The 19727-nt window shown below is 40.1% G+C and overlaps 1 protein-coding gene across 1 annotated transcript; it reads right to left on the bottom strand.

Moving 5' to 3' along the window:
• Window positions 1–255: 255 nt before the first annotated feature.
• On the bottom strand, window positions 256–1227 carry LOC121159479 (mas-related G-protein coupled receptor member X1-like). Its single transcript, XM_040984639.1, has one exon. The coding sequence runs from the start codon at window positions 1225–1227 to the stop codon at window positions 256–258; it is 972 nt and encodes a 323-aa protein (XP_040840573.1).
• Window positions 1228–19727: the final 18500 nt, after the last annotated feature.

Below are 19727 nucleotides of genomic sequence, written 5' to 3'. Positions count from 1 at the left end.
TAAGGAAGACATCTCTTTAGTGGATATTTTGAGATTTAATTATCTCAAACTTTCAAGAGAGAAATTATAGGACACAGGCAAAGGATGTATGTCATAATGGTTCACTTGTTCAGCTCGTGGCATATGCAATGACCAAAGAAATTCAGACCTTTGATGCACCGCTTCCAGTCTCCTGTTGAAGACAAGACTGCAAACTGACAGTGGCAGAGCTGGCTCTGGTAGCCACATCTCTGTGAGTGCAGAGGGAATATCAGGCTACACTACACCACTCCTTGACATCTCCAGTGTTCCCTGGGGCAGACTCTTCCCACTGTCACCCTCCTCAGGAGTGTCCTGTAGGGCCCTCTGAAGAACCTGCTTGAGAGTCTGTCCCTGCCTCCGCTGCCTAAAGGAGCCCACAAAGAAGTAAATGATGGGATTGGCACAGCTGTTAACACAGGACAAGAGAATCAGAATTAGAATACAATAGATAATATCATCAAAATAAAAGGTATCAATCCAGATTAAGAGGAACAAATAGATGCCAAAGGGCAGACCACAGAGGAGATAGACCAGCACTGTGAGCAGGACAGTCACATACAGCCGGGTCAGCCGAAACTTCCGTGAGCTACAGAAGATCCTGAACAGCACGGCCAGGCTGGACCCAGAGAGAAGCAAAAATAAGAATATCAACCATGCTGCAATGAAGAAGAGAATTTTCCTACACTTCTCAGCGTTCCTATTGCTAAATAGGAAACCACAGTCATTCCCTGCCTCGAGGCTCAGCACCAAGGACATTGCCCAGAGCAGGGCACACAGGAAAGCAGACAGGCACCTGGGGCGTCTGCAGCGGTACCAGATAGGACACAGGACAGACAGGCAGCGCTCCATGCTAATGGCGCTGAGGATGCCCAGGCCTGCAAGGTAGAAAAAGATCAACAAGGGGAAGAAATGTATTGAAACGTCAATGGAGAACAAATCAAAACCACTTATGAAGTCTATTATAAGGCTGCTGCAGAGGTACAGGAAGTCGGCTCCAGCCAGGTTGAGGACATAGACCAAGAAGGCGTTCCTGCGCATGCGGCAGCCCAGTAACCATAACACAGTCGCATTTCCTGCCATCCCAACCAGGATGATGATGAAGGTCAGCAAGTACAGGATCAGGAAAAGCTCGTCAGGTGTTGGCATAGTGGTCCCACCTCTTCCGTTCTGCGTGACGTCGTTCATGTCTGTAATGCTTGGGTTCATGCTCAGAAAGTCGCCAGTTGTGTTCCTGGGAACACAAACAAGATCTGAGAGCCTGCTGCATGACTGATTCTCAAGAGTAGCCAGCTTGTTGCTATTGGGGTCCCTGAGCAACAAGGAGGGAAACAGAGCATTGCAGAAAGGACAAATTTTACTAAGACATGGGACTCCTGGAACCTGGAATCAAATCTAGTTCACACTGCCTCTGAAGCAGAGGTTCTGGCTCCTCCAACTAAGGGCCTCCACTGCTACAGGAATGATCTGTACCCCATCACTTATATTAATGGTACTAGGCTATTTCATGTTGAATAGAAATAGATAAAACATGGCTGCTCTGATACTGTTTCTGCCATGGGCCAAAGACTTCCTAATGGGGGAGTTTTTGGAAGTCTCGCGCATGACCAAATGCATCTCAATGACTGAGAGACTTCCATTCATCAGAAAGAGAGGAAACTATGGTGTAGGGACTTGAGGGAATGTCAGATCTTGCTAGGATAGCTATGGTGGTAGGCAAACATCTTGGTGTCAAAATTGCTCTATAGGCCTGTATTATGAAACAGTGGGTGCTTTTCTCTTGGTTTTATTTTGTTTATGCCCAGCTTCATTCGTGGGACACCTTTGGGAGTCAAGTGATTTATAACCAACCGATTAATCAATGGGGACATCAACTGTAGTCCTTGGGGTAAATGCCAAATGAGAAAACAAACATATACATATACATATAAACACACACATATATATGTATATATGCACATGTACATATACATATACATATCAAGAAAAGACTTCAAGACTATTCCTATGGAAAGCCTGGGTGTGACTGACCTCATACCTCCTCCATCCTAAAAAGTATATAAAGTAATTTAGCCCTGTGACCAAGTGATGGGGGGGTCAGTATTGTGACCTTTGAGAAGAGTATGATCCCATAAGTTAGCGATAGATTTCAATGATGACTTGAATTTCCTCCACACTGAGAAGTGAACAGCGATCTTGAGAAAGCAGAAAAAGAGAGAGGGAGGGAATAAGGGAAGGAGGGAAAGGGGAAACGGGGAGGAACAGAGAGATGGAGGGAAGTGAAAACGAGAGATTGACTACCAATACACGTGAAGAGAGGAGCTGAGGCAGAGAATGTAAGCGTCTTTATTAATTGATCTTCTATCACGTACACATTATAATGCCCATGAACTGTTATGTCTATATTTATGAAAACATTTATGGAAGAGATTCTGTAGGAAAGGTTTGGAAACAGGGAAAAAAACAAAGAAAGAAGGAAGGAAGAGAAAGAAAGAAAGAAAGAAAGAAAGAAAGAAAGAAAGAAAGAAAGAAAGAAAGAAAGAAAGAAAGAAAGAAAGAAAGAAAGAAAGGAAAGGAAAGGAAAGAAAAGAAAAGAAAAGAAAAGAAAAGAAAAGAAAAGAAAAGAAAAGAAAAGGAAAGAAAAGAAAAGAAGAGAAAAGAAGAGAAGAGAAAAGAAAAGAAAAGAAAAGAAAAGAAAAGAAAAGAAAAGAAAAGAAAAGAAGCCCCATTGCAGCATTTTAGAAAGCATGACTCAGTGTTCATAGCATTCCAGCTGACAAGGGAATTACTCAAATTGAGTGAAGTAACATCAGCTAACGTTTCCTTCTCAGGAATATCCTTTCTTAATGCTCTCCAGAGCACATGGGGTAAGTAGTGTTAATATTCTCTCTTTAAAGTTATGAAGAGAGAACCGCCAAAAATGTGAGTGCTGTGTTGCATGTCTTGGGCCCGTAAGTGATAAAGCCTGGGTGTGAATCCACACGTCTGTGTCCAATTCATGCCCTTAGAATATATGCACACAGTTATATTCTGGTGTCAACGATGCATACAGATTGGGAGAAAACTCAGCCAGTCATACTTAAGTCAGATCCCTGATCAAGTGCCACAAATGAGGAATTTTAAAGCCTTGCTTAAGTACATTTGAGAGGTTATATGAAATAGTTTTTGACAATGTAAGAAGAGATTGGACTGAAAGCCAATGAGAAAGAACAGTTGAAGACAAGAGGTTCCTTCCTAACGCAGAAAGGGCAGCAGTCTGAATCCGACTCACACAGCTCAACAGGCTTCTGAGTGCAAAAGGATTTGGCCTCTGTGGAGGTGCAGAGCTGACACCAAGATCTGAATACATACATCATGCTTTGCCTTCAATTTGACAGCCCTAGTGTGCTTAGTGAGTGGGCAGAGGAAAGTCACAACTTCTCTCACATCCCCCAGGGCACCTTGATCATTTATTCATGCCATTTGATTCACTTTATAATTATAATTATGCCTGGGGATTCCTTTCATGGAATTTTGAGGGATCTTAAATTCAGTGGAGTTCCTTCAGCAAGGATCTGTGTTCTCCTTTGCTACTTGATTGGGAGAATGTTCCAACCTGACTTTTACTGAAGAGGACATCCTCAGAAACCTCAAGTGTCATTTAAAGCTTTAAGGAGTCCTCACATTGCATAAAGAGAGAAAAAAGATTGTTTGGAATTATTGAGTGATTTTTCTATCACTTCCAATCTTTAAATCCACCTATCATTTCCCCCAGGTACTTTTTGGTGGATTATGCGTTCCTCATTAAAGTATTGTGTAGAGGATTCTAAGGGGAAAGTGACACAAATAGAAACAGGGTTGAATTTCTCAAGCTATGAGTGAAATGAGAGATGCTCAAATAAATCTCCTTCTGAGGAAGAACTAGTCTATTATCTTCACAACTCCCATCCACATAAAAAAAGCATGCTTATTGTTGTTATTCTCACTTTACAACTCCACAGTCAAAGCAAAACAGACTGAATTATGTGCTGCAGATCTTGGAAAGAGTAGTGCTCCAGCCTGGGTGTGAACCACAGTTCTTCATCGCTGTCCTTGTCCTTAACCAGCCTTGCAGTCTCACTGCTAAGACTTGATGTCAATATATATGAAGAGGGAGGGATGAAAATAACTATGAAATTATGTTGAATGGAATATTCAGATTTTTAGAGTTTTGACTTAAAAAACATTCAGTCCTAATATGAATTAGCATGGGATCTTGGAATAAGAGATGGGAATAGATGACAGATGGGAAAGAGCAACTGAAGGCGTGGAGCCCCTTCTCACTGCAGGACAGACAGCTGTGTTTTGCTGTGTACTGAAGAGGATTCACAGTAGGAAATATGACTCAGTGGAGACAGCATGTGTCCTCCACTAAGGGTGCAGAGTTGGCACCAAGGCCTGAGTGCACCTGTCACAGGCACTGAGTCTGCAGCCCTGCTTGGCTGGATGACGAGGTAGGGGAAAACCACAATGTCTCTAACACTCTTTGGGGAAATTCTGCCTTTTTAATCATGGCACAATAATTTGTTTATTATTCTGCTTTGAAGTTCGTTTACAGACAAATTTACAGGGAAAGGGACTCATTGATAAGAAGGAAAGGATGCAAGAAAGGGAGATTTTTTCCTTAACTTCTGGAATCTCTCTTCTAAGCTGTGACCTGACAGTGGGAGTGTCCCTCTAGCTAAGAGAGTCAGTCCTGTCCTGAGGCACTTTCCTATAACCACAGCTATAGCTGAACTACACTCTATTCTCATGAAGTTCCCTTCCCTGTACCTCTCAGTATTTGCAATGGAAACAACTTTCCACTATGAATTTCCTTATGGAAACTTTTAATTCTTAGTTGGTACTCAGAGTGTTGTAAACAGTCTTTTTATTGAATGCCTCCAAATGATCTGTTCAAACTCTGTATTAGATTTTCTGCTGGAACAGTTACAGATAGTAGGGTTAAATGATAATAAGCATTTTAAAAACCAATAAAGTTGAGGTTAATGATGGTTTAGTTTCAAAAACTATAACTGCACACAACCAAACTTGTCAAACTAACAAACTTTTCAAGTGTTTCTAACATTTCAGATTTAAGTAGTAAAGAGAAAAGGAGAGCAAATATTGACAACTTGTTTTGCTGCATTCATTTGTCACTACTGGTGGCATCCTATGTTAATGAGACTTTCTGATGAGTGTAGTCAAAGACAATTCATCAGAATATAGAATAATACTCCCAATGAAACTGTTTACTCTATCTTGACAATAAGAATTTGGATTCTCTGTCTCATTGTCCATGCCCACAATAATGGGCATTTGACTGTGTATTAAGGAACTCATTGGGGAGGGGGTAAGGGTAATTCCAGAGCCTATGGATCTTTATCATAAAATGATAATAATAGAAAGAGGTAAAATTATAAAAATAAAAAATAAATGCAGTGGAAAACAAGAATGTAGAATAAAACACAACATTTAAACTATCTTTAAAAGAAAATGATTCTTGAGAGAACCCTTACCTTGGCATCATTCTTTCTGCTGCAAGGGGGGAGTTGAGAAGGAAGAACAATCAGCAGAGAAGCTAAATGACCCTCTGGTTGTGGAGGTGCATGTCGGCGTTCAAGGGAACCCTGGTGACTGAATGAGGCTTATCAAACCCTGGAACAACCCTGTGATTTCCTGAACAGTAACACCGGCAAATGAGAGTGAGACAAGAAAAGTCATGAGATGTTCCTCAGGATTTGCCCTCACTCCTGTCCGTTGTGGCCTCTTTGTATCCTGTCCTGTCTGACTCCTCTCTTGTGAGAGTTGTGCCATGTTGTGTTGTTCCTGTGAGCTTTTAGAGAAACAGCCTTTACAGGGAAAGTGAATGCTCACAGCTACAAGAGGCATTTCTTCTGTTTGATGTTCAAGGTTCTGAACCACCTGCATCATGGATTTTAAAATGAAGTGTAAAGTCTCCCCTGATCTCATTTTCTAAAAGTAGACAGTGTGCACAGCTTCCATTCTTAACTGTTTTAAAAGCTGAGAGTCTAGGTTTACATAATAAAACTTTACATCTATCTTTGACTTATCAATATTAACAAGTTATATCTGTCAAAAAAGGAGCAAGATTTTAATTCCTGTCAGGAGCAGTAACAAAAAAAAAATCAGATCTGGGCTAGAATCAAGATGGCAGAATAGGGTTAAACAGGAGAAATATTAGTCAGTGTGAGGCAAAGGGGGCATATGCCAGCAAACAATAGAGGACAGAACAACAGCAGAAGGCTATCTGGAGACAAAGACACAGGAAAGCAGCAGACACAATGGTGTGGTGTTGCAGTGACTGATACCCCAACGGCATTCAGTGAACTGTAATCTGAACTCCACCAGCATACAGAACTCCACCAAAAACAAGCTGGGACAGGACATTCACTGGGAGTTTCAGAGGTGAACCCAGACAAAGATCTGCCCATCCTCCTGGGCTGTTTCATTTGTCCAGGAGCAGAGGCAGAGCAGCAGATCTCAGACAGGCAGTGTGGAAACACAGTGGATTTCACAATGCAGTTCACATCCTTGAGCTCTATCAGGTACCATTTTGTTTAAGGAAGGAAGGACCATAGACAGTATTGCGCAGGCACTGAGCTGCAAGTAAACTCATTTCTGGCTCAGTGAACTGCAACAATGTGGCATCCCACAGGCTCCACACAGGATAAGTCCAAGTAGTCCTCAGACCAGATGACCAGCAGATCAAGAACTCTAGTAGTGGCATATTAGGCACCATTTTGTATGGTGTGGCAAAGAAGTTAAGACTACAGGGCTATCAGTGAGCTATGTATGTGCTGAACTGAGAACTCACCAAGCTCAGTGCATTGCACTGGTCCCACAGAAAGATAATACTGACTATGGCATTGTATGGTTCAAAATAGGTACGTGTGGTCATCAGCCCTAACAGCCAACAGGTTCTGTCAAGATTGGCACCACAACTTGTTTTGGCAAGATTACCACCAACAATAACCTTGCTATATAGGACACGTGGTGTCTTTGTATTCCTGGGACCTACTCCAACTGGAAATGGTACAAAGGTTGCAAAATCAACGGTGCAGCCTCAGCACGGTATCACAGGAGTTGAGATTGGAGAGCAGGAACTGGGGCTACGGAGTTCTTTGTGGAAATCTAACACAAGAAGCCAGACCTGGAATTTGCTGGAGGGAGTGGCACAAGTGACTGCAAACAAAGAGCTGTGTACCAATTGCAATAAGTAACCTTAGAACTGTGAAAGAGCTTAGAAACCTGCCCCAAGGAGATGAATCTGTTAACTAGAAGTACAATGACTAAGAACAAAAGAAGAGACAAAGGCACAATGAATATTACTGAAGACTTCCCTGCAAAGGAACAAAACCCTTTGCCAAACTCAGAGTTAACTGCAGGCAGCTGCAGGAGTAAATTCCATCTGCTAATATACTCCATAGTCAAAACAGAACCAAGCTGAAGCCAGGAGCCCAAAATGCAATCCAGCCCTTCCCTAGACACCGTCACTCGCTGAGGTCCCTGACGTGAGTGTGGAAGACATGAAAGTATGAAGAGTATTTTTCCATTGGAGTCAGGGCTGCAAGGAATCTCACACTGCATGGCAGGGCATGGAGGATGTCTCTGCATCCACCTGAAGGTATTTTCACTTCCCTATGCATGGACATCTGGACAACCCCGCTGGGATTTCTGTAATCTATTTAGCTATAGTCTGCCTCTGCAGAGTTGATCAATATGAGCTTGGAAGTTGATGTTGCTGATACCATTTTAGCAAAAGAACCTTTTATTATTGCTGTCTGGGCTGTCCCCATTGATTATATACTAATCAAGGGTGTTAAGTCCCCAGGTGTAGTGGGAATCTTCCCTCTTTCCTTGATCTTTAACTCCCTCCTTCTGTGATGCATTTCCTTCCTTAAATGATTCAAGACCAAGTTGTAGGATGAGGATTGTAGCAGGAATGTGTTACTGATTGATATGTACCATCTATTGAGAACTCCCTAACCACAGGGTCAGGATGGATAACATCCTGCTTTAAGGTGAAACAAACGGCAGAATTATCCTTGGAGCACCTACTTGACCATGATATAAAAAGTCTAAGCCTGAGTTTGACTGGTTCTGCATAAACAAAGCGGACAGCTTTCTTGCATTGTCCATTATGATTCTGGAATTCTACTGATCTGTGAATTTTCTTTAGACCTATTCCATGCACCCTTTTTGAGTTTTGAACTCAGCTGAAGCTGGACTCTGGCAATTACTGCAACACCCAAGGATACACATTGAAATGGAGCTGCAATTAGAAACAGAGGCAGGACTGAACAAAGGAAATACAACCTGGGATGTAGGCATTCAAGCAGTCTTGTAATTGATTTGCCAAACACCTGTCCCAGAGCTTTTTTCCCCCTAACTTGACTTGCATTTGCACTAATACAGTTCAACAGCAACCTCACAAGGCAAGGGAAGAAAACAAAACAAAAAGAAATGCTCAAGTCTATCCAAAGGAGATATCAAAATTGTATATTTTTAAAACTTAATTTTAGCAAAGATCAAAAGTAGTAAGAACAGGATGTGAGCAGATAAGTAGAAGAGACTGGAATAGAAGCCAATTATCAAGTTTCTGCTGCACAAAAAAGAGCTTTCAATCTCTACACTCTGGACAGGACTTACATGGGGCAGCAAGCCTCCTAATGCAAAGAGAATGTCCCATTTGTTGTGTGTGCAGCTTAGCATCATTCGCCTGAAGGTATCCATTGTACCTGCAGTTCATTTCTGCAGCTCTAGCTGGATGAGAAGAAGCTAGAGAAAACCACAACCACTCATGTGTCCTCCAGGCAACCTGACCTTCTATGCTTGACTCTGCTTATAAATGTGTTGTGAAGTTCATTTCCGTGTCTTATCTCCCTCATTAAACTCAGATTCTATAATGCCTGGACCTTCCTGGGGCAGGTACACATGATTAATCATTGTTGTGTTTCTAGTCTCTGGCTCGTGTCCCTAAGAAATCTCCCATTGCTATGTTTGTATTAAACATAATAATCTGGGGATAAGAATTATAAAAGATTAACCTGAGACCACCAGGTGACGAGCAGTTTCAGCTCTGGATCTTGGTTTCCTGTCCCAAGTTTACCTCTGTCCCAATGCATACGATTCATTAAATTTTAATAACTAGAGATCCCCAAATTTCATTAACTCTAGCACTTCATCAATGTTTTTGCAGTTCCCTTAGGCTTTTCACTCATATGCAAACAATTCCTCCACTGAACTTTTCACTTCAGAGCATAACCTGGCTTTTCTGTTGTGACAATTATAGGTTCAAGGCAACTGAAGTACAAACTTCTGAATTGCAATAAAATTTGTGCAAACGAAAGGTTACCACAGTTTACATTTGATACTCTGTGGTGACACGCTATCTTGATTCAAATTGCATTAGGCATTTCTCTCTATACTTGTATATTTGAATGGTTTGAGACAAAGAGAGTACTTAACACATGAGTGCTTTTCGTTACTTTCTAATCATCTATGCTACCAGCATTCAAAGCTATGATTCTCGCTGATGGTGTACCTTGAGATGAATTCAACAAGATGTGTACTAAAAGGGAAGAACAGAGCTGCCTGTGTAAGATGAATCCTGAGAAGATTCTTACCTTAACATCATTCTTGCTGCAGGTGGAGGCTTCAAGAGAAAGCACTTTCTGAGATGGCAAACAGCAGAAGATGCTTGTCTGCCTCTGTGTGGGGAGGAGGTCACTACAGGAGTTGTCGGGAACTTTGGTGACTGAGTGACACTTATCAAGATGCTGAACAGCCCTGTGACTTTCTGTACAGGGACCCTGGCAAAGGTCAGTGACAGACAGCAAGTCTCACAAGACCATTCTTAGCATTGTCCCTCACCCCTATTGCTTATCTTAGCCTCTCTTCCTGCCCCCTCTGTTGCCTTTCTCTGTTAGGATTCTGACATGTTTCACTGCCTGTTGGGAGTCTATACAGAAAGCATACCCACTAAGCAGTGTGAGCAACCATACTCAAGGCTAGTCTGCCCTCTTCTGTTTCATATTCAAGTTCCCAGATGTCCTAGTTCACCAGATTTTTTTTTCTAATTTAGTGAAAAAAGTGACATAAGCGAGTTAGCTGTGCTTCAATGAAACTGGAGTAAATCAAATGGAAAGTCATTTTACTTTTACTTCAGTTCTCAATAGCAGCCAATGTACAATTCCCATGATTACATCTTTTAAAAGCTAATATAGCTTTGCACAAGAAAACTACACCTCCATTCTTGACTTGAGAATATTAAGAGCTGAATGTATTGAATATCCTTATGAAAGATGAGAGAATTAGCATATCATATACGTTATCTGTCACATTTCTCTCTACATATCACATTTGTTCAGTAGATAAATTTCAGATCATCTAAAACATATATCTGGCCTTATCTCTTATGTTTTTGTTCATGTGTCTATTACAAGCGACTTAGCTATGAAGCATTTAAACTAATCACAGAAATAGCTTCCAATTACTGATTTGCTTACTTATTAGAGCCTAGTTACTGATGCCTGTATCATGTCCAGCGTTGTTGAAGGCATTGGGACATTGGATAAGCAACACACAAGCTCAAGTCTTTTTACCTCCTGCAGCAATGGGATGAGCTCCTGCAAAGCGTATGTGTTGGTGGAAGTGAGTGCTGACACAGCCTTTTCTAGTGCTGTGCTGCAATGGGCAATCAGTCCTCCCCATCAACAGCAAAGGTCCTTATGGAACTTTACTCTGGGAAATTCTTTACAAGTTACTCTGCTCTATCTTACGAGGACCTTGCTTTCCCTTTGAAAAAAAATTTAACTAAAACTGCATAAAACAAATGTATAGATTTTTATGTAGCCAGGCGTTTCCAAATCATTGTTGGTTACTCATTTGCATGAATTGATTGTTAAAATAACCTATCTTTAGCACTGTGAGAACCTTCCAGATTGTCTCCTTAATGCTGGACCACTTTATTATGCTATGAACATGGTTAGAAAACTCTTATTGCTCCACAAATTCATAAAAAATCAGATTTTCTAGTATTTTGAATGTTATTCATTCAACCTGGCACTGTAGTCACTGTTCATCTTTTTATTTTCATGGGAGCTTTTCAACACTCCTTGTATAAAAATAGTCACAGAAACTATTTCTTCTTTTTTTTTAAGATTTATTTATTTTGATTGCAAAGTCAGATCTACAGAGAGGAGGATATACAGAGAGAGAGGAAGATCTTCAGTCTGATGATTCACTCCCCAAGTGACCACAACAGCCGGTGCTGCGCTGATCGGAAGCCAGGAACCAGGAACCTCCTCTGGATCTCCCACATAAGTGCAGGAATCCAAAGACTTTGGGCTGTCCTCGACTGCTTTCCCAGGCCACAGCAGGGAGCTGGATGGGAAGTGGAGCAGCTGGGATTATAACCAGTGCCCATATGGGATCCCGGTGCCTTCAAGGAAAGGACTTTAGCTGCTAGGCCTCACAGCAGGGTTCAATCTATTTCTTCTTATGTGAGTCTTTGTAGACACTCTTAAGCCTTTCTGAAATTTCACTGATTCATCAAGTTAATGGGCATAAAGTTTCTTGCAGTACTATTATTATCCTTGCAATGTCTTTTCAATCTATGAGCTTTGAGTTTGCATTCGTATATTGTAAATTTGCAAACTTGTTTATTTGAAAAAAGAGAGAGAGAAAGAGGTAAGAAGAGAGGGTTCTTTTCTCGGGCTCATTATCTAAATCAACAGTGGCTGGGGCTCATCCAAGCTGAAGCTAGGATCCCAGAGTATCTAAGGAATATCAGAGGTTCCAGTACTTGGGGCAGCCTCTATTGCCTTCCCTGACACATGAACAGAGAGTTGGGTCAAAGGCAGAACATTTGGATCTCAAACTGGCACTCCATCATGGGATATCTTCATTGTAGGTAGTAGTTAAATCCACTAGACCACAAGGATGGCCAAAGACAAAAACGGAATTTGTCATTGCAATCATCAGAAAGGGCAATGTAGTATTATAGCACCCAACAGGGTGAAGACACAAAAGAATACAGAAAAAAATAGAATTGACAATACAAGCCAGTATCAAGAGAATACAAAATTCTCAAGCAAATAAAACTTTTTCTGGTCTTTTGGAACTTAGGAACATAAATGTTGATTCTAAAATTTATCAGATGGTGAACCTGGCAAATTGGCTCTGTCTGTATATCTTTACATTGAACTTGCTGGGATCCCGTGTGTGCTGATTCATGTCCATGCTGCCCCACTTCCCATCCACCTCCCTGTTTGTGTCCTGGGATAGCAGTGGATGATGGTCCAAAGACCTGGCATCCTGCACCTGTGTGGGAGACCTGGAAGAAGCTCCTGGCTCCAGGTATTGAATCAGCTCAGCTTTGACCGTTGTGGCCATATAGTTCAACTGGATGAATATTAAAAACGTGTTCATGAGGGTTTTTGCTTATTATCAATAAATGCATGTAAGGGAAATGGATGTTTATCCTGACTGGAATCCTGCATCCCACAGTGGAGTACCTGGAATCAGCTTCTGGCTTTGTTTCTAATGCCATATCGATAGCAATGCATCACCACTGGGACAGTGCTAAAGGTCCAGTAACTGGATCTGCCACTCATGTGAGAGACCTTGGTTTCATTACTTGATCCTGAATCAAGTCCTGAAAGTCCCAGCTCTCAAAGGCAAGTGAAAGTGAACTAGAGCATGAAAGTATGTTTCCACCCTCTATTTTAAAAAAGAAAGAATGAAGGTAGGAAGGAAAAAAGAAAGGAAGGAGAGAGAAGAAGAAGAAGAAGGAAGAGGAGGAGGAGGAGAAAAAGAAGAAGAAGAACAACAAGAACAATAAGAAACAATGAAACCTTATACAAATAAATAATAAAAAGAAACTTAAAAAAATTAAGGTCCTGGTGCAATGACTCGGTGGCTCAATCCTCTGCCTCCAAACACCAGGATCCCATATGGGTGTCAGTTGATGTCCTGGTTACTCCACTTCCCAACAACCTTTCGGTCTGTGACCTGAAAAAGCTATGAAAAATGGCCTAATTCTTGGGACACCACAAAGAGCTAAAAGTTCTAATCTTGGTGATAGAGATTGTAATTGTGATTATCCCTGAGGGCAGCAGGGAATGTTAACAAAGGTACAAAGTAACTAACAAAAATTGGAAACATTTTATTTTTTTATTTTGCCTGCAAACATCTTTATTTTCCTTTTTTAATCACTTCGATACTTTATTTTTTTCATGTTAATATGATATAATTACAAAGAGATACAGGACACAGGCACAATTCTAAGAATATAATAACATCTTCCTCCCCTCAATTCATTTTCTATTTTTATTGCAATTTGAATCACAAGAGTGTATCCATTAGCCAAATTCATCAATTTGACACTTATCATGCCTTCACCATGTTCCCTTATCATTATGTTATGATTAACAATAATATACATGTTGATATATGCCAGAAATAAAATAATATGCATATATAATAGAAACTTCAACAATTAGTGTATAATTAAAGTAATATGACAAATGCTGTGAATTCTTTGGAATAAAAGGTAAATCTGACACAGATCCTGCCCTCAGGGACCATTCAATTATTAATAATGGGGATCTGACATGAAGGATAACAGAGCCCAGGCATGAGCATGGCCACAGCAGTGGCTGAGAGACTCCTCTCACCAGGAGGACAGCAGGTCATGACTCAGAGACTTAACAGGGAATGTGAGCTCTGGTGAAGCTGTGGGGAAGACCAGACCTCTTGATCTCCAAAGGGCTCAGCTGCTGAGGTTTAAGTCCTCAGGAAATGACTTTGTCCTGTCCATTATTCAGTGAGTAACCAATTAGTAAAATCAATGCATGTCTCAGGGCCTTAATGGAAATCTTTTAGTAAATGTTTTGAAATTAGTCACCAAGGAAGCACACAAGAAGAAAAAAAGTCATTGTGACTTTTTCTGTGGAACAAACTGGTGAAAGGATTTGCAAGAATTCCTTATCCCTCAAGGCAGTTAATATGGCTGTGTCATCTATACTTCCCTTGCAGTAACTGCTCATAGTTTTCCTGAACATCTTGGAGAATTTAAGCTCAAAGTCTAGGTAGGAATTCCAGTACTCAGTGAGTTTCTTTTGGTTTAAAGAGTTTAAAGCAGGCAAGGGAGAGGTGGAAGTGGAATGGGGCTGAACACAGGAGGCAGTTAGGGAATATTAAAGGCACATTGTTCAGTCAAAATAATAAGCCGACAAAGCTGGAAAATATCCCCCACCCTTTTTGTTTCAACTACATTTTAATCCTGAAGACATTTATAGTGACAGTGAGAGAAATTTCAAAAGCTTACATGTGATAAGTAGGTATAAGCAACACACTTGGGAAAGCTAGAATCAAACACTGATCCAATTCCACTGAGGCAGTTTTTGGGGACTACCACAGGACAGGAAGCTATAGGGAGAAATAAATGTTCTCCATGAGCACCAGGTTCTCATGCTGGCCCTTCACCATCTTCTTTGCATCTGGAGGAGACATCTCTGTGCTTCATAAGCGAGATGTGTACCCTCACTATTCCAGTTAACTCATTGAAAAGAGCACATCAATAAAGGTCTCCCTTGAGACCTTTTTTAAAAAGTAAATTTATTTTCTGGTTGTGAAATGACAGCAACAGTTCTCTCTACCCAAGATTTTGTCCTAGTCTTATGATCCTTGTCCATAGTAAGAAGTAGTGTCACAAGTACTACTACAATTCACTCTGATTCCTCATAATTTTTCCCTCCCATTCCCCTTTGGGTAGACAAGTGGAAGAGTTTTGCACTACTCCTTGCCCTTGGAGCTTCATCATTCTTTGCCAGACTGCCTTAGATCCACTCACTCTTTTAAAAAAAGTTCCTACACTGAACTCTTCAGTAACACATTTGAAGTGTGCATGGTATTTACTATTGTGATAATTAGTGGTTCTAAAAGTATAATGAAAACAAAATTTTTGAATTGGAATAGAATATGCTAAGTGGAGGCAAGCCATAGTTCACTTTTAGGAAAATAACACAGTCTACTATATTTCACCAGAATTAAAATATTTTTCAAAATCTGTAGGCCAGAATTTCCATGAAGTGACAACTCCAACTTGTGAAGCTAAAATTTCATATCAGGAACCCTACTTGAGCCCTGACAATTCTAATTCCAACCAATATTATGTTTAATGTACCTTAGCATGCTGCAAAAGATGACTCAGGATCTCTGGGCTCTGACACCCATGGGGGTGATGAGATGGAGTTCCTGGCTTTAGTTTCTAGCTTTAGCCTAGATCTGACTGTTGTGGCTGTCTGGGAAAAGAGTCAGTAGATTAAGGTTCTCTCTCTCTCTCTCTCTCTCTCTCTCTCTCTCTCTCTCTCTCTCTCTCTCTCTGTTTCTCCTTCTCTCTTCCTCCCTCACTCTCCATTAAATCATCTTTAATTTCTCTCCACACTTACAAATGTGAATTCCTGAAGAGTGAAGGAAACTATAGGAAGAGACTGATAACCTGAGTGAATCCATCCAGATGTATAACCATCCCTGGTACAATTATCCAAATTGCCTGATAATTGCTGCTGGGTGCACCCCTCAGCAACTAATTCCACAGAATGTGGAATAAGAGGGAGAAACCAAAGCTGCCTTTGAATTAAGATATCACCAGATTCTTCCCTTATCAACAGTTCTCTTGATGCAGCAGGGGGTTGACAAAAAGTTTGCCTCAAACTGGCCAACAGCAAAAGATACTCTTGTACACTCTGAATGGGAAGGTGCTTGCAGGAGCTTTAGGGAACCCTGGTAACCAAGTGAGCTTTATCAAGATGCTATATAGCCTTGTGATTTCCTGTTTAGGGGCACTCACAAGTGAGACTGTAAGACAAGAATCCTCACAAGATGTTTCTCGGCTTTTACAATCATTCCAAACACTAATTTTAGCCTCTGGTTTTCCTGCCTCGTACAATCCCTCTCCCTGTGAGATCCTAGTGTACATCATTACATACTGTGAGTCTGTGCAGAAAGCAGACCCATTGATCATTGTGAGGAGTCATGGATAAGGGCAGTATCCCTCTCCAATTTAGCCTTCAAGATCCTGAATATCCTGGTTCACCTGATTGTCCAATATTTAATTGTGTTGTGTTTCAAATGAAACTGAGGTATATAAAATAAGATAGAAAGTGTGTCTAACTTCAGTTCCCAATATCAAACAATATGTACAGATTTCATCAGTAGATGTTTTAGAAACTAACAGTGTTAAAGCTTTGCATAACAAAACTATACTTCCATTTTCATTTATCAATATTAACTACTGAATATATTGAGTGCTGTGAAAACATAGGGAATTTAGCACATAACATACATCATTTGTCACATTTTATCAGATTTTTAACCACACTATTTACAGATCATTAAGAGGCAGCTCAACGTGTCAGCCTTCTCTCTAATAATTTCCATCGTGTGTCTGTGCTGCAGTCACTTTGAGATGTAATTAACTGCTCTTAGTTGAGACATTGTATTAATCCACTGGACTATATCGCATTTATTTATTAATTGATTAAATGAACTTTCTGTGTCCACAGGATATGCTCAACAACTGTTGAAGATATTGAAGACCCAGGGAATACACATTCAGCAAAAAGTGGAGAAAGTCACACAAGAATAGTTTGTTGATGGAGGAGGAGTTCTGAGACAGCATTTCCTGCTGCTGTGAGGTAGTGGATGAACACCTGTCCCCGAATCAGTCCTCCTCACCAATAATACCAGAGCTTTAATGACCTAATCTCTAATAACTTCCTCTACCACGCTATGCTACAGAATTTTAGACTATACTTTTCCTACAACAAAGTATACTCTTACAATAATTTTAATAGCCTTTTTCCAAATGCACAAATATAACTCAAATGTTTCTCTCATCTTTCCACTTCACATTTCATATTTCTATGACTGAAGCACATTGTTCAGAGCTTTATATTTCCTGAAACTCTCTCCAAAATTGTTACTGTTTTATTCCCTTATCCAAGTATTATTTCTTTAGGCAAAACACTGTACATATTAGTCACTTGCAACTTTCTGCCTTTTTTTTTTTTGTATAGCATGTTTTCCGCAGACTTAGCATTGTGATATAGTAGGTAAACTGCTGTGTACAACTCTAGCATCCCTTATGGGCACTGGTTCAGGTCCCAGCTGCTCTACTTTCAATCCTGCTCTCTGTCTATTTGCCTGGAATAGCAGCAGAAGATGACTCAAGAGCATGTGTCTTTATACCCAGAGAGAAGACCCAGATGAAGGTCCTGGCTCATGGCTTCAGGCTGGCTCAGCCCTGGTCATTTCAATCATCAGGGAATGAGGCAGCAGGTGGAAGATATCTTTAAATTTTAAAATCTGTGCCTGGCGTGATAGTGTAGTGGTTAAGATCCTCACCTTGCATGCCCAGGATCCCATATGGGTGCTGGTTCTTTGCCCGGCAGCCCTGCTTCCTAGCCAGCTCCTTGCTTGTGACCTGGGAAAGCAGTCGAGGACGGCCCAAAGCTTTGGGACCTTGCACCCACGTGGGAGATTTGCAAAAAACTCCTGGCTCCTGGCATCAGATTGGCTCAGCTCCTGCTGTTGCGGTCAATTAGGGAATGAATCATCAGATAGGAGATCTTCCTCTCTGTCTTTCCTCCTCTCTGTATATCTGCTAATAAAGAATTATTATGAATGAAGCAATAACACAGCAAGTAACCCAATAACAAAACTTCCATTGACTAAAAGGACTCAAAAGACTGCACATCTAGGAAACAGTTCAGTGGGTAAATAAGCATAGAAAAATTGCACTTGCTCTGATGTGTTGATATATGATTTCAAGTAAAAAGGTGAGACACTACTATACAACAAATAGAAAGGTTAACATGTAAAACATGGATGAATCTGATTTCCTAGGGGAGTGTGGCATAGAAGAAACTCTTACACATTATTGACGGCTATAACAAATGGTTAACACCAGTCTGGAAACTAATATAACACAAAATACATACTTACTGCAAAAATCCAAAAACCATGAGCCTAAGTATTTACCCAATGAGTTGAAAACTCATGGTCACATTTAATAATAATTGCGAAAATGTGGAAGCAAACACAATCTTCTTCATTAGGTGAATGGATAAACTGAACATTAAAAAATGAAGTTGCATTCAGTAGCATGAACAAATAAAATACTAAGCTATAAATATAAAGGGAAGAACTTAAATGCAAATTGTCAAGAGGCTATTCTGAACAAGGTATCTAATATGTGATTTAAAATAGGGTACCAGTAAAAACAATTATTCATATCAGGAAATCAATATTGATTGCCAGAAATTAGAATAGATGGAGTCACAGATATCTGAGATTATTGTCTATGCAACTATGATGGTAGTTTCACACCATTCTCATTTGTGAAAATCCATTGAATTGAACAACACACAAGCAAACCATAATATTGACTACAGACTTTAGTTTATTAAAATGCATTGTATTAACTCACTAGCTTTAATTAATATATGACAATAAAGCAGAAAGATAGCAATAGGAAAAATTGTATAAGGATTAGAGTGGAAAGAGGGAAAAGGTGGGAACCCACTGCATCAAACTACCAATTAAGATTGTATAATGCACATAACACATGAAGGCTTACATTAAGACTGTATTACCATTCAGAGTGGGCATCTGGAATAAATGCTGGAATCTCTGCATCCCCCAGTAAAATTTTTAAAATCAGTTCCTGAATTTGGCTCCTGTCTGCAGCTTCCAATCATTTCAGACCCTGGGACACAGTGGTGATGATTTCTGTAACTGGAATTCCAGGACACATGTGAGAGATGCAGATTGTATTCCTAGCTCTTGACTCCAGTCTTGATATATCCCAAGTAGAGCAAGCTTTTAGTAAATGAACCAGAGATGAGAATGCTTTTTTCTCCTTCTCCTTCTTTCTTTCTCTCTCTAGCAATTTTACACTTGCTCTCTCTTTTTCTCTCCCTCTGAAAAAAGTAAACAAAATCTCAAGGCTTTCACAAATATACAATGCAAAAGAAAGATTTAAAATTGAGAAAAACTTACACACACTAAAAAATACACACTCAATAAATAAATTAAAATATACTAACATTTATGTGATTAGAGAAATGCAAGTTAAAACACAAAAGCATGACACTCCAACACATTTGAATAGAAAATAACAAAAGATTGACATTGCCGTATTTGCTGGGAGCATGTGGGACATGTAGTGCTGGTGGGAATGTGAAATAGTGCAACCGCTTTACACACAACTTAGGCATTTGTCTTACACAGTAAACCACAAGCTGCTACGCCTCCAACAATTACACTACATGTTTTTATTCAAGTGAGTGAACTATATGGTCACACAAAGACTGAAATATGAATGTGCACACAATTTTTTATAACAGAGCAAAAACAAGGATATCAACAGGAAACGTTTACAGTGTGCTACAAATATACAATGAAATCATATTCAGCTTATACATGTTCATCTACAGAATGCAATGAAATGGATACTACTCCACCCAGGATGGTCAGTAAAATAGTAGACAAAAAGAAAAAGATGCACCTTATATGATTCTAAATATATAACCAAAATATCATGCACAAATTAAATTTGGTGAAAGAAAAACTAACTGTAATTCTCTTTGGGGCAGCAAGAAAGAAAGATTAAGAGACCG

This window comes from Ochotona curzoniae, unplaced genomic scaffold, assembly GCF_017591425.1.
Source record: "Ochotona curzoniae isolate NIBS_2020 unplaced genomic scaffold, NIBS_Ocur_1.0 contig_4264, whole genome shotgun sequence".
NCBI lineage: Eukaryota > Metazoa > Chordata > Mammalia > Lagomorpha > Ochotonidae > Ochotona > Ochotona curzoniae.
Note: the sequence above shows the minus strand (reverse complement) of the source record. Positions and strands in the feature narration are given on the sequence as shown.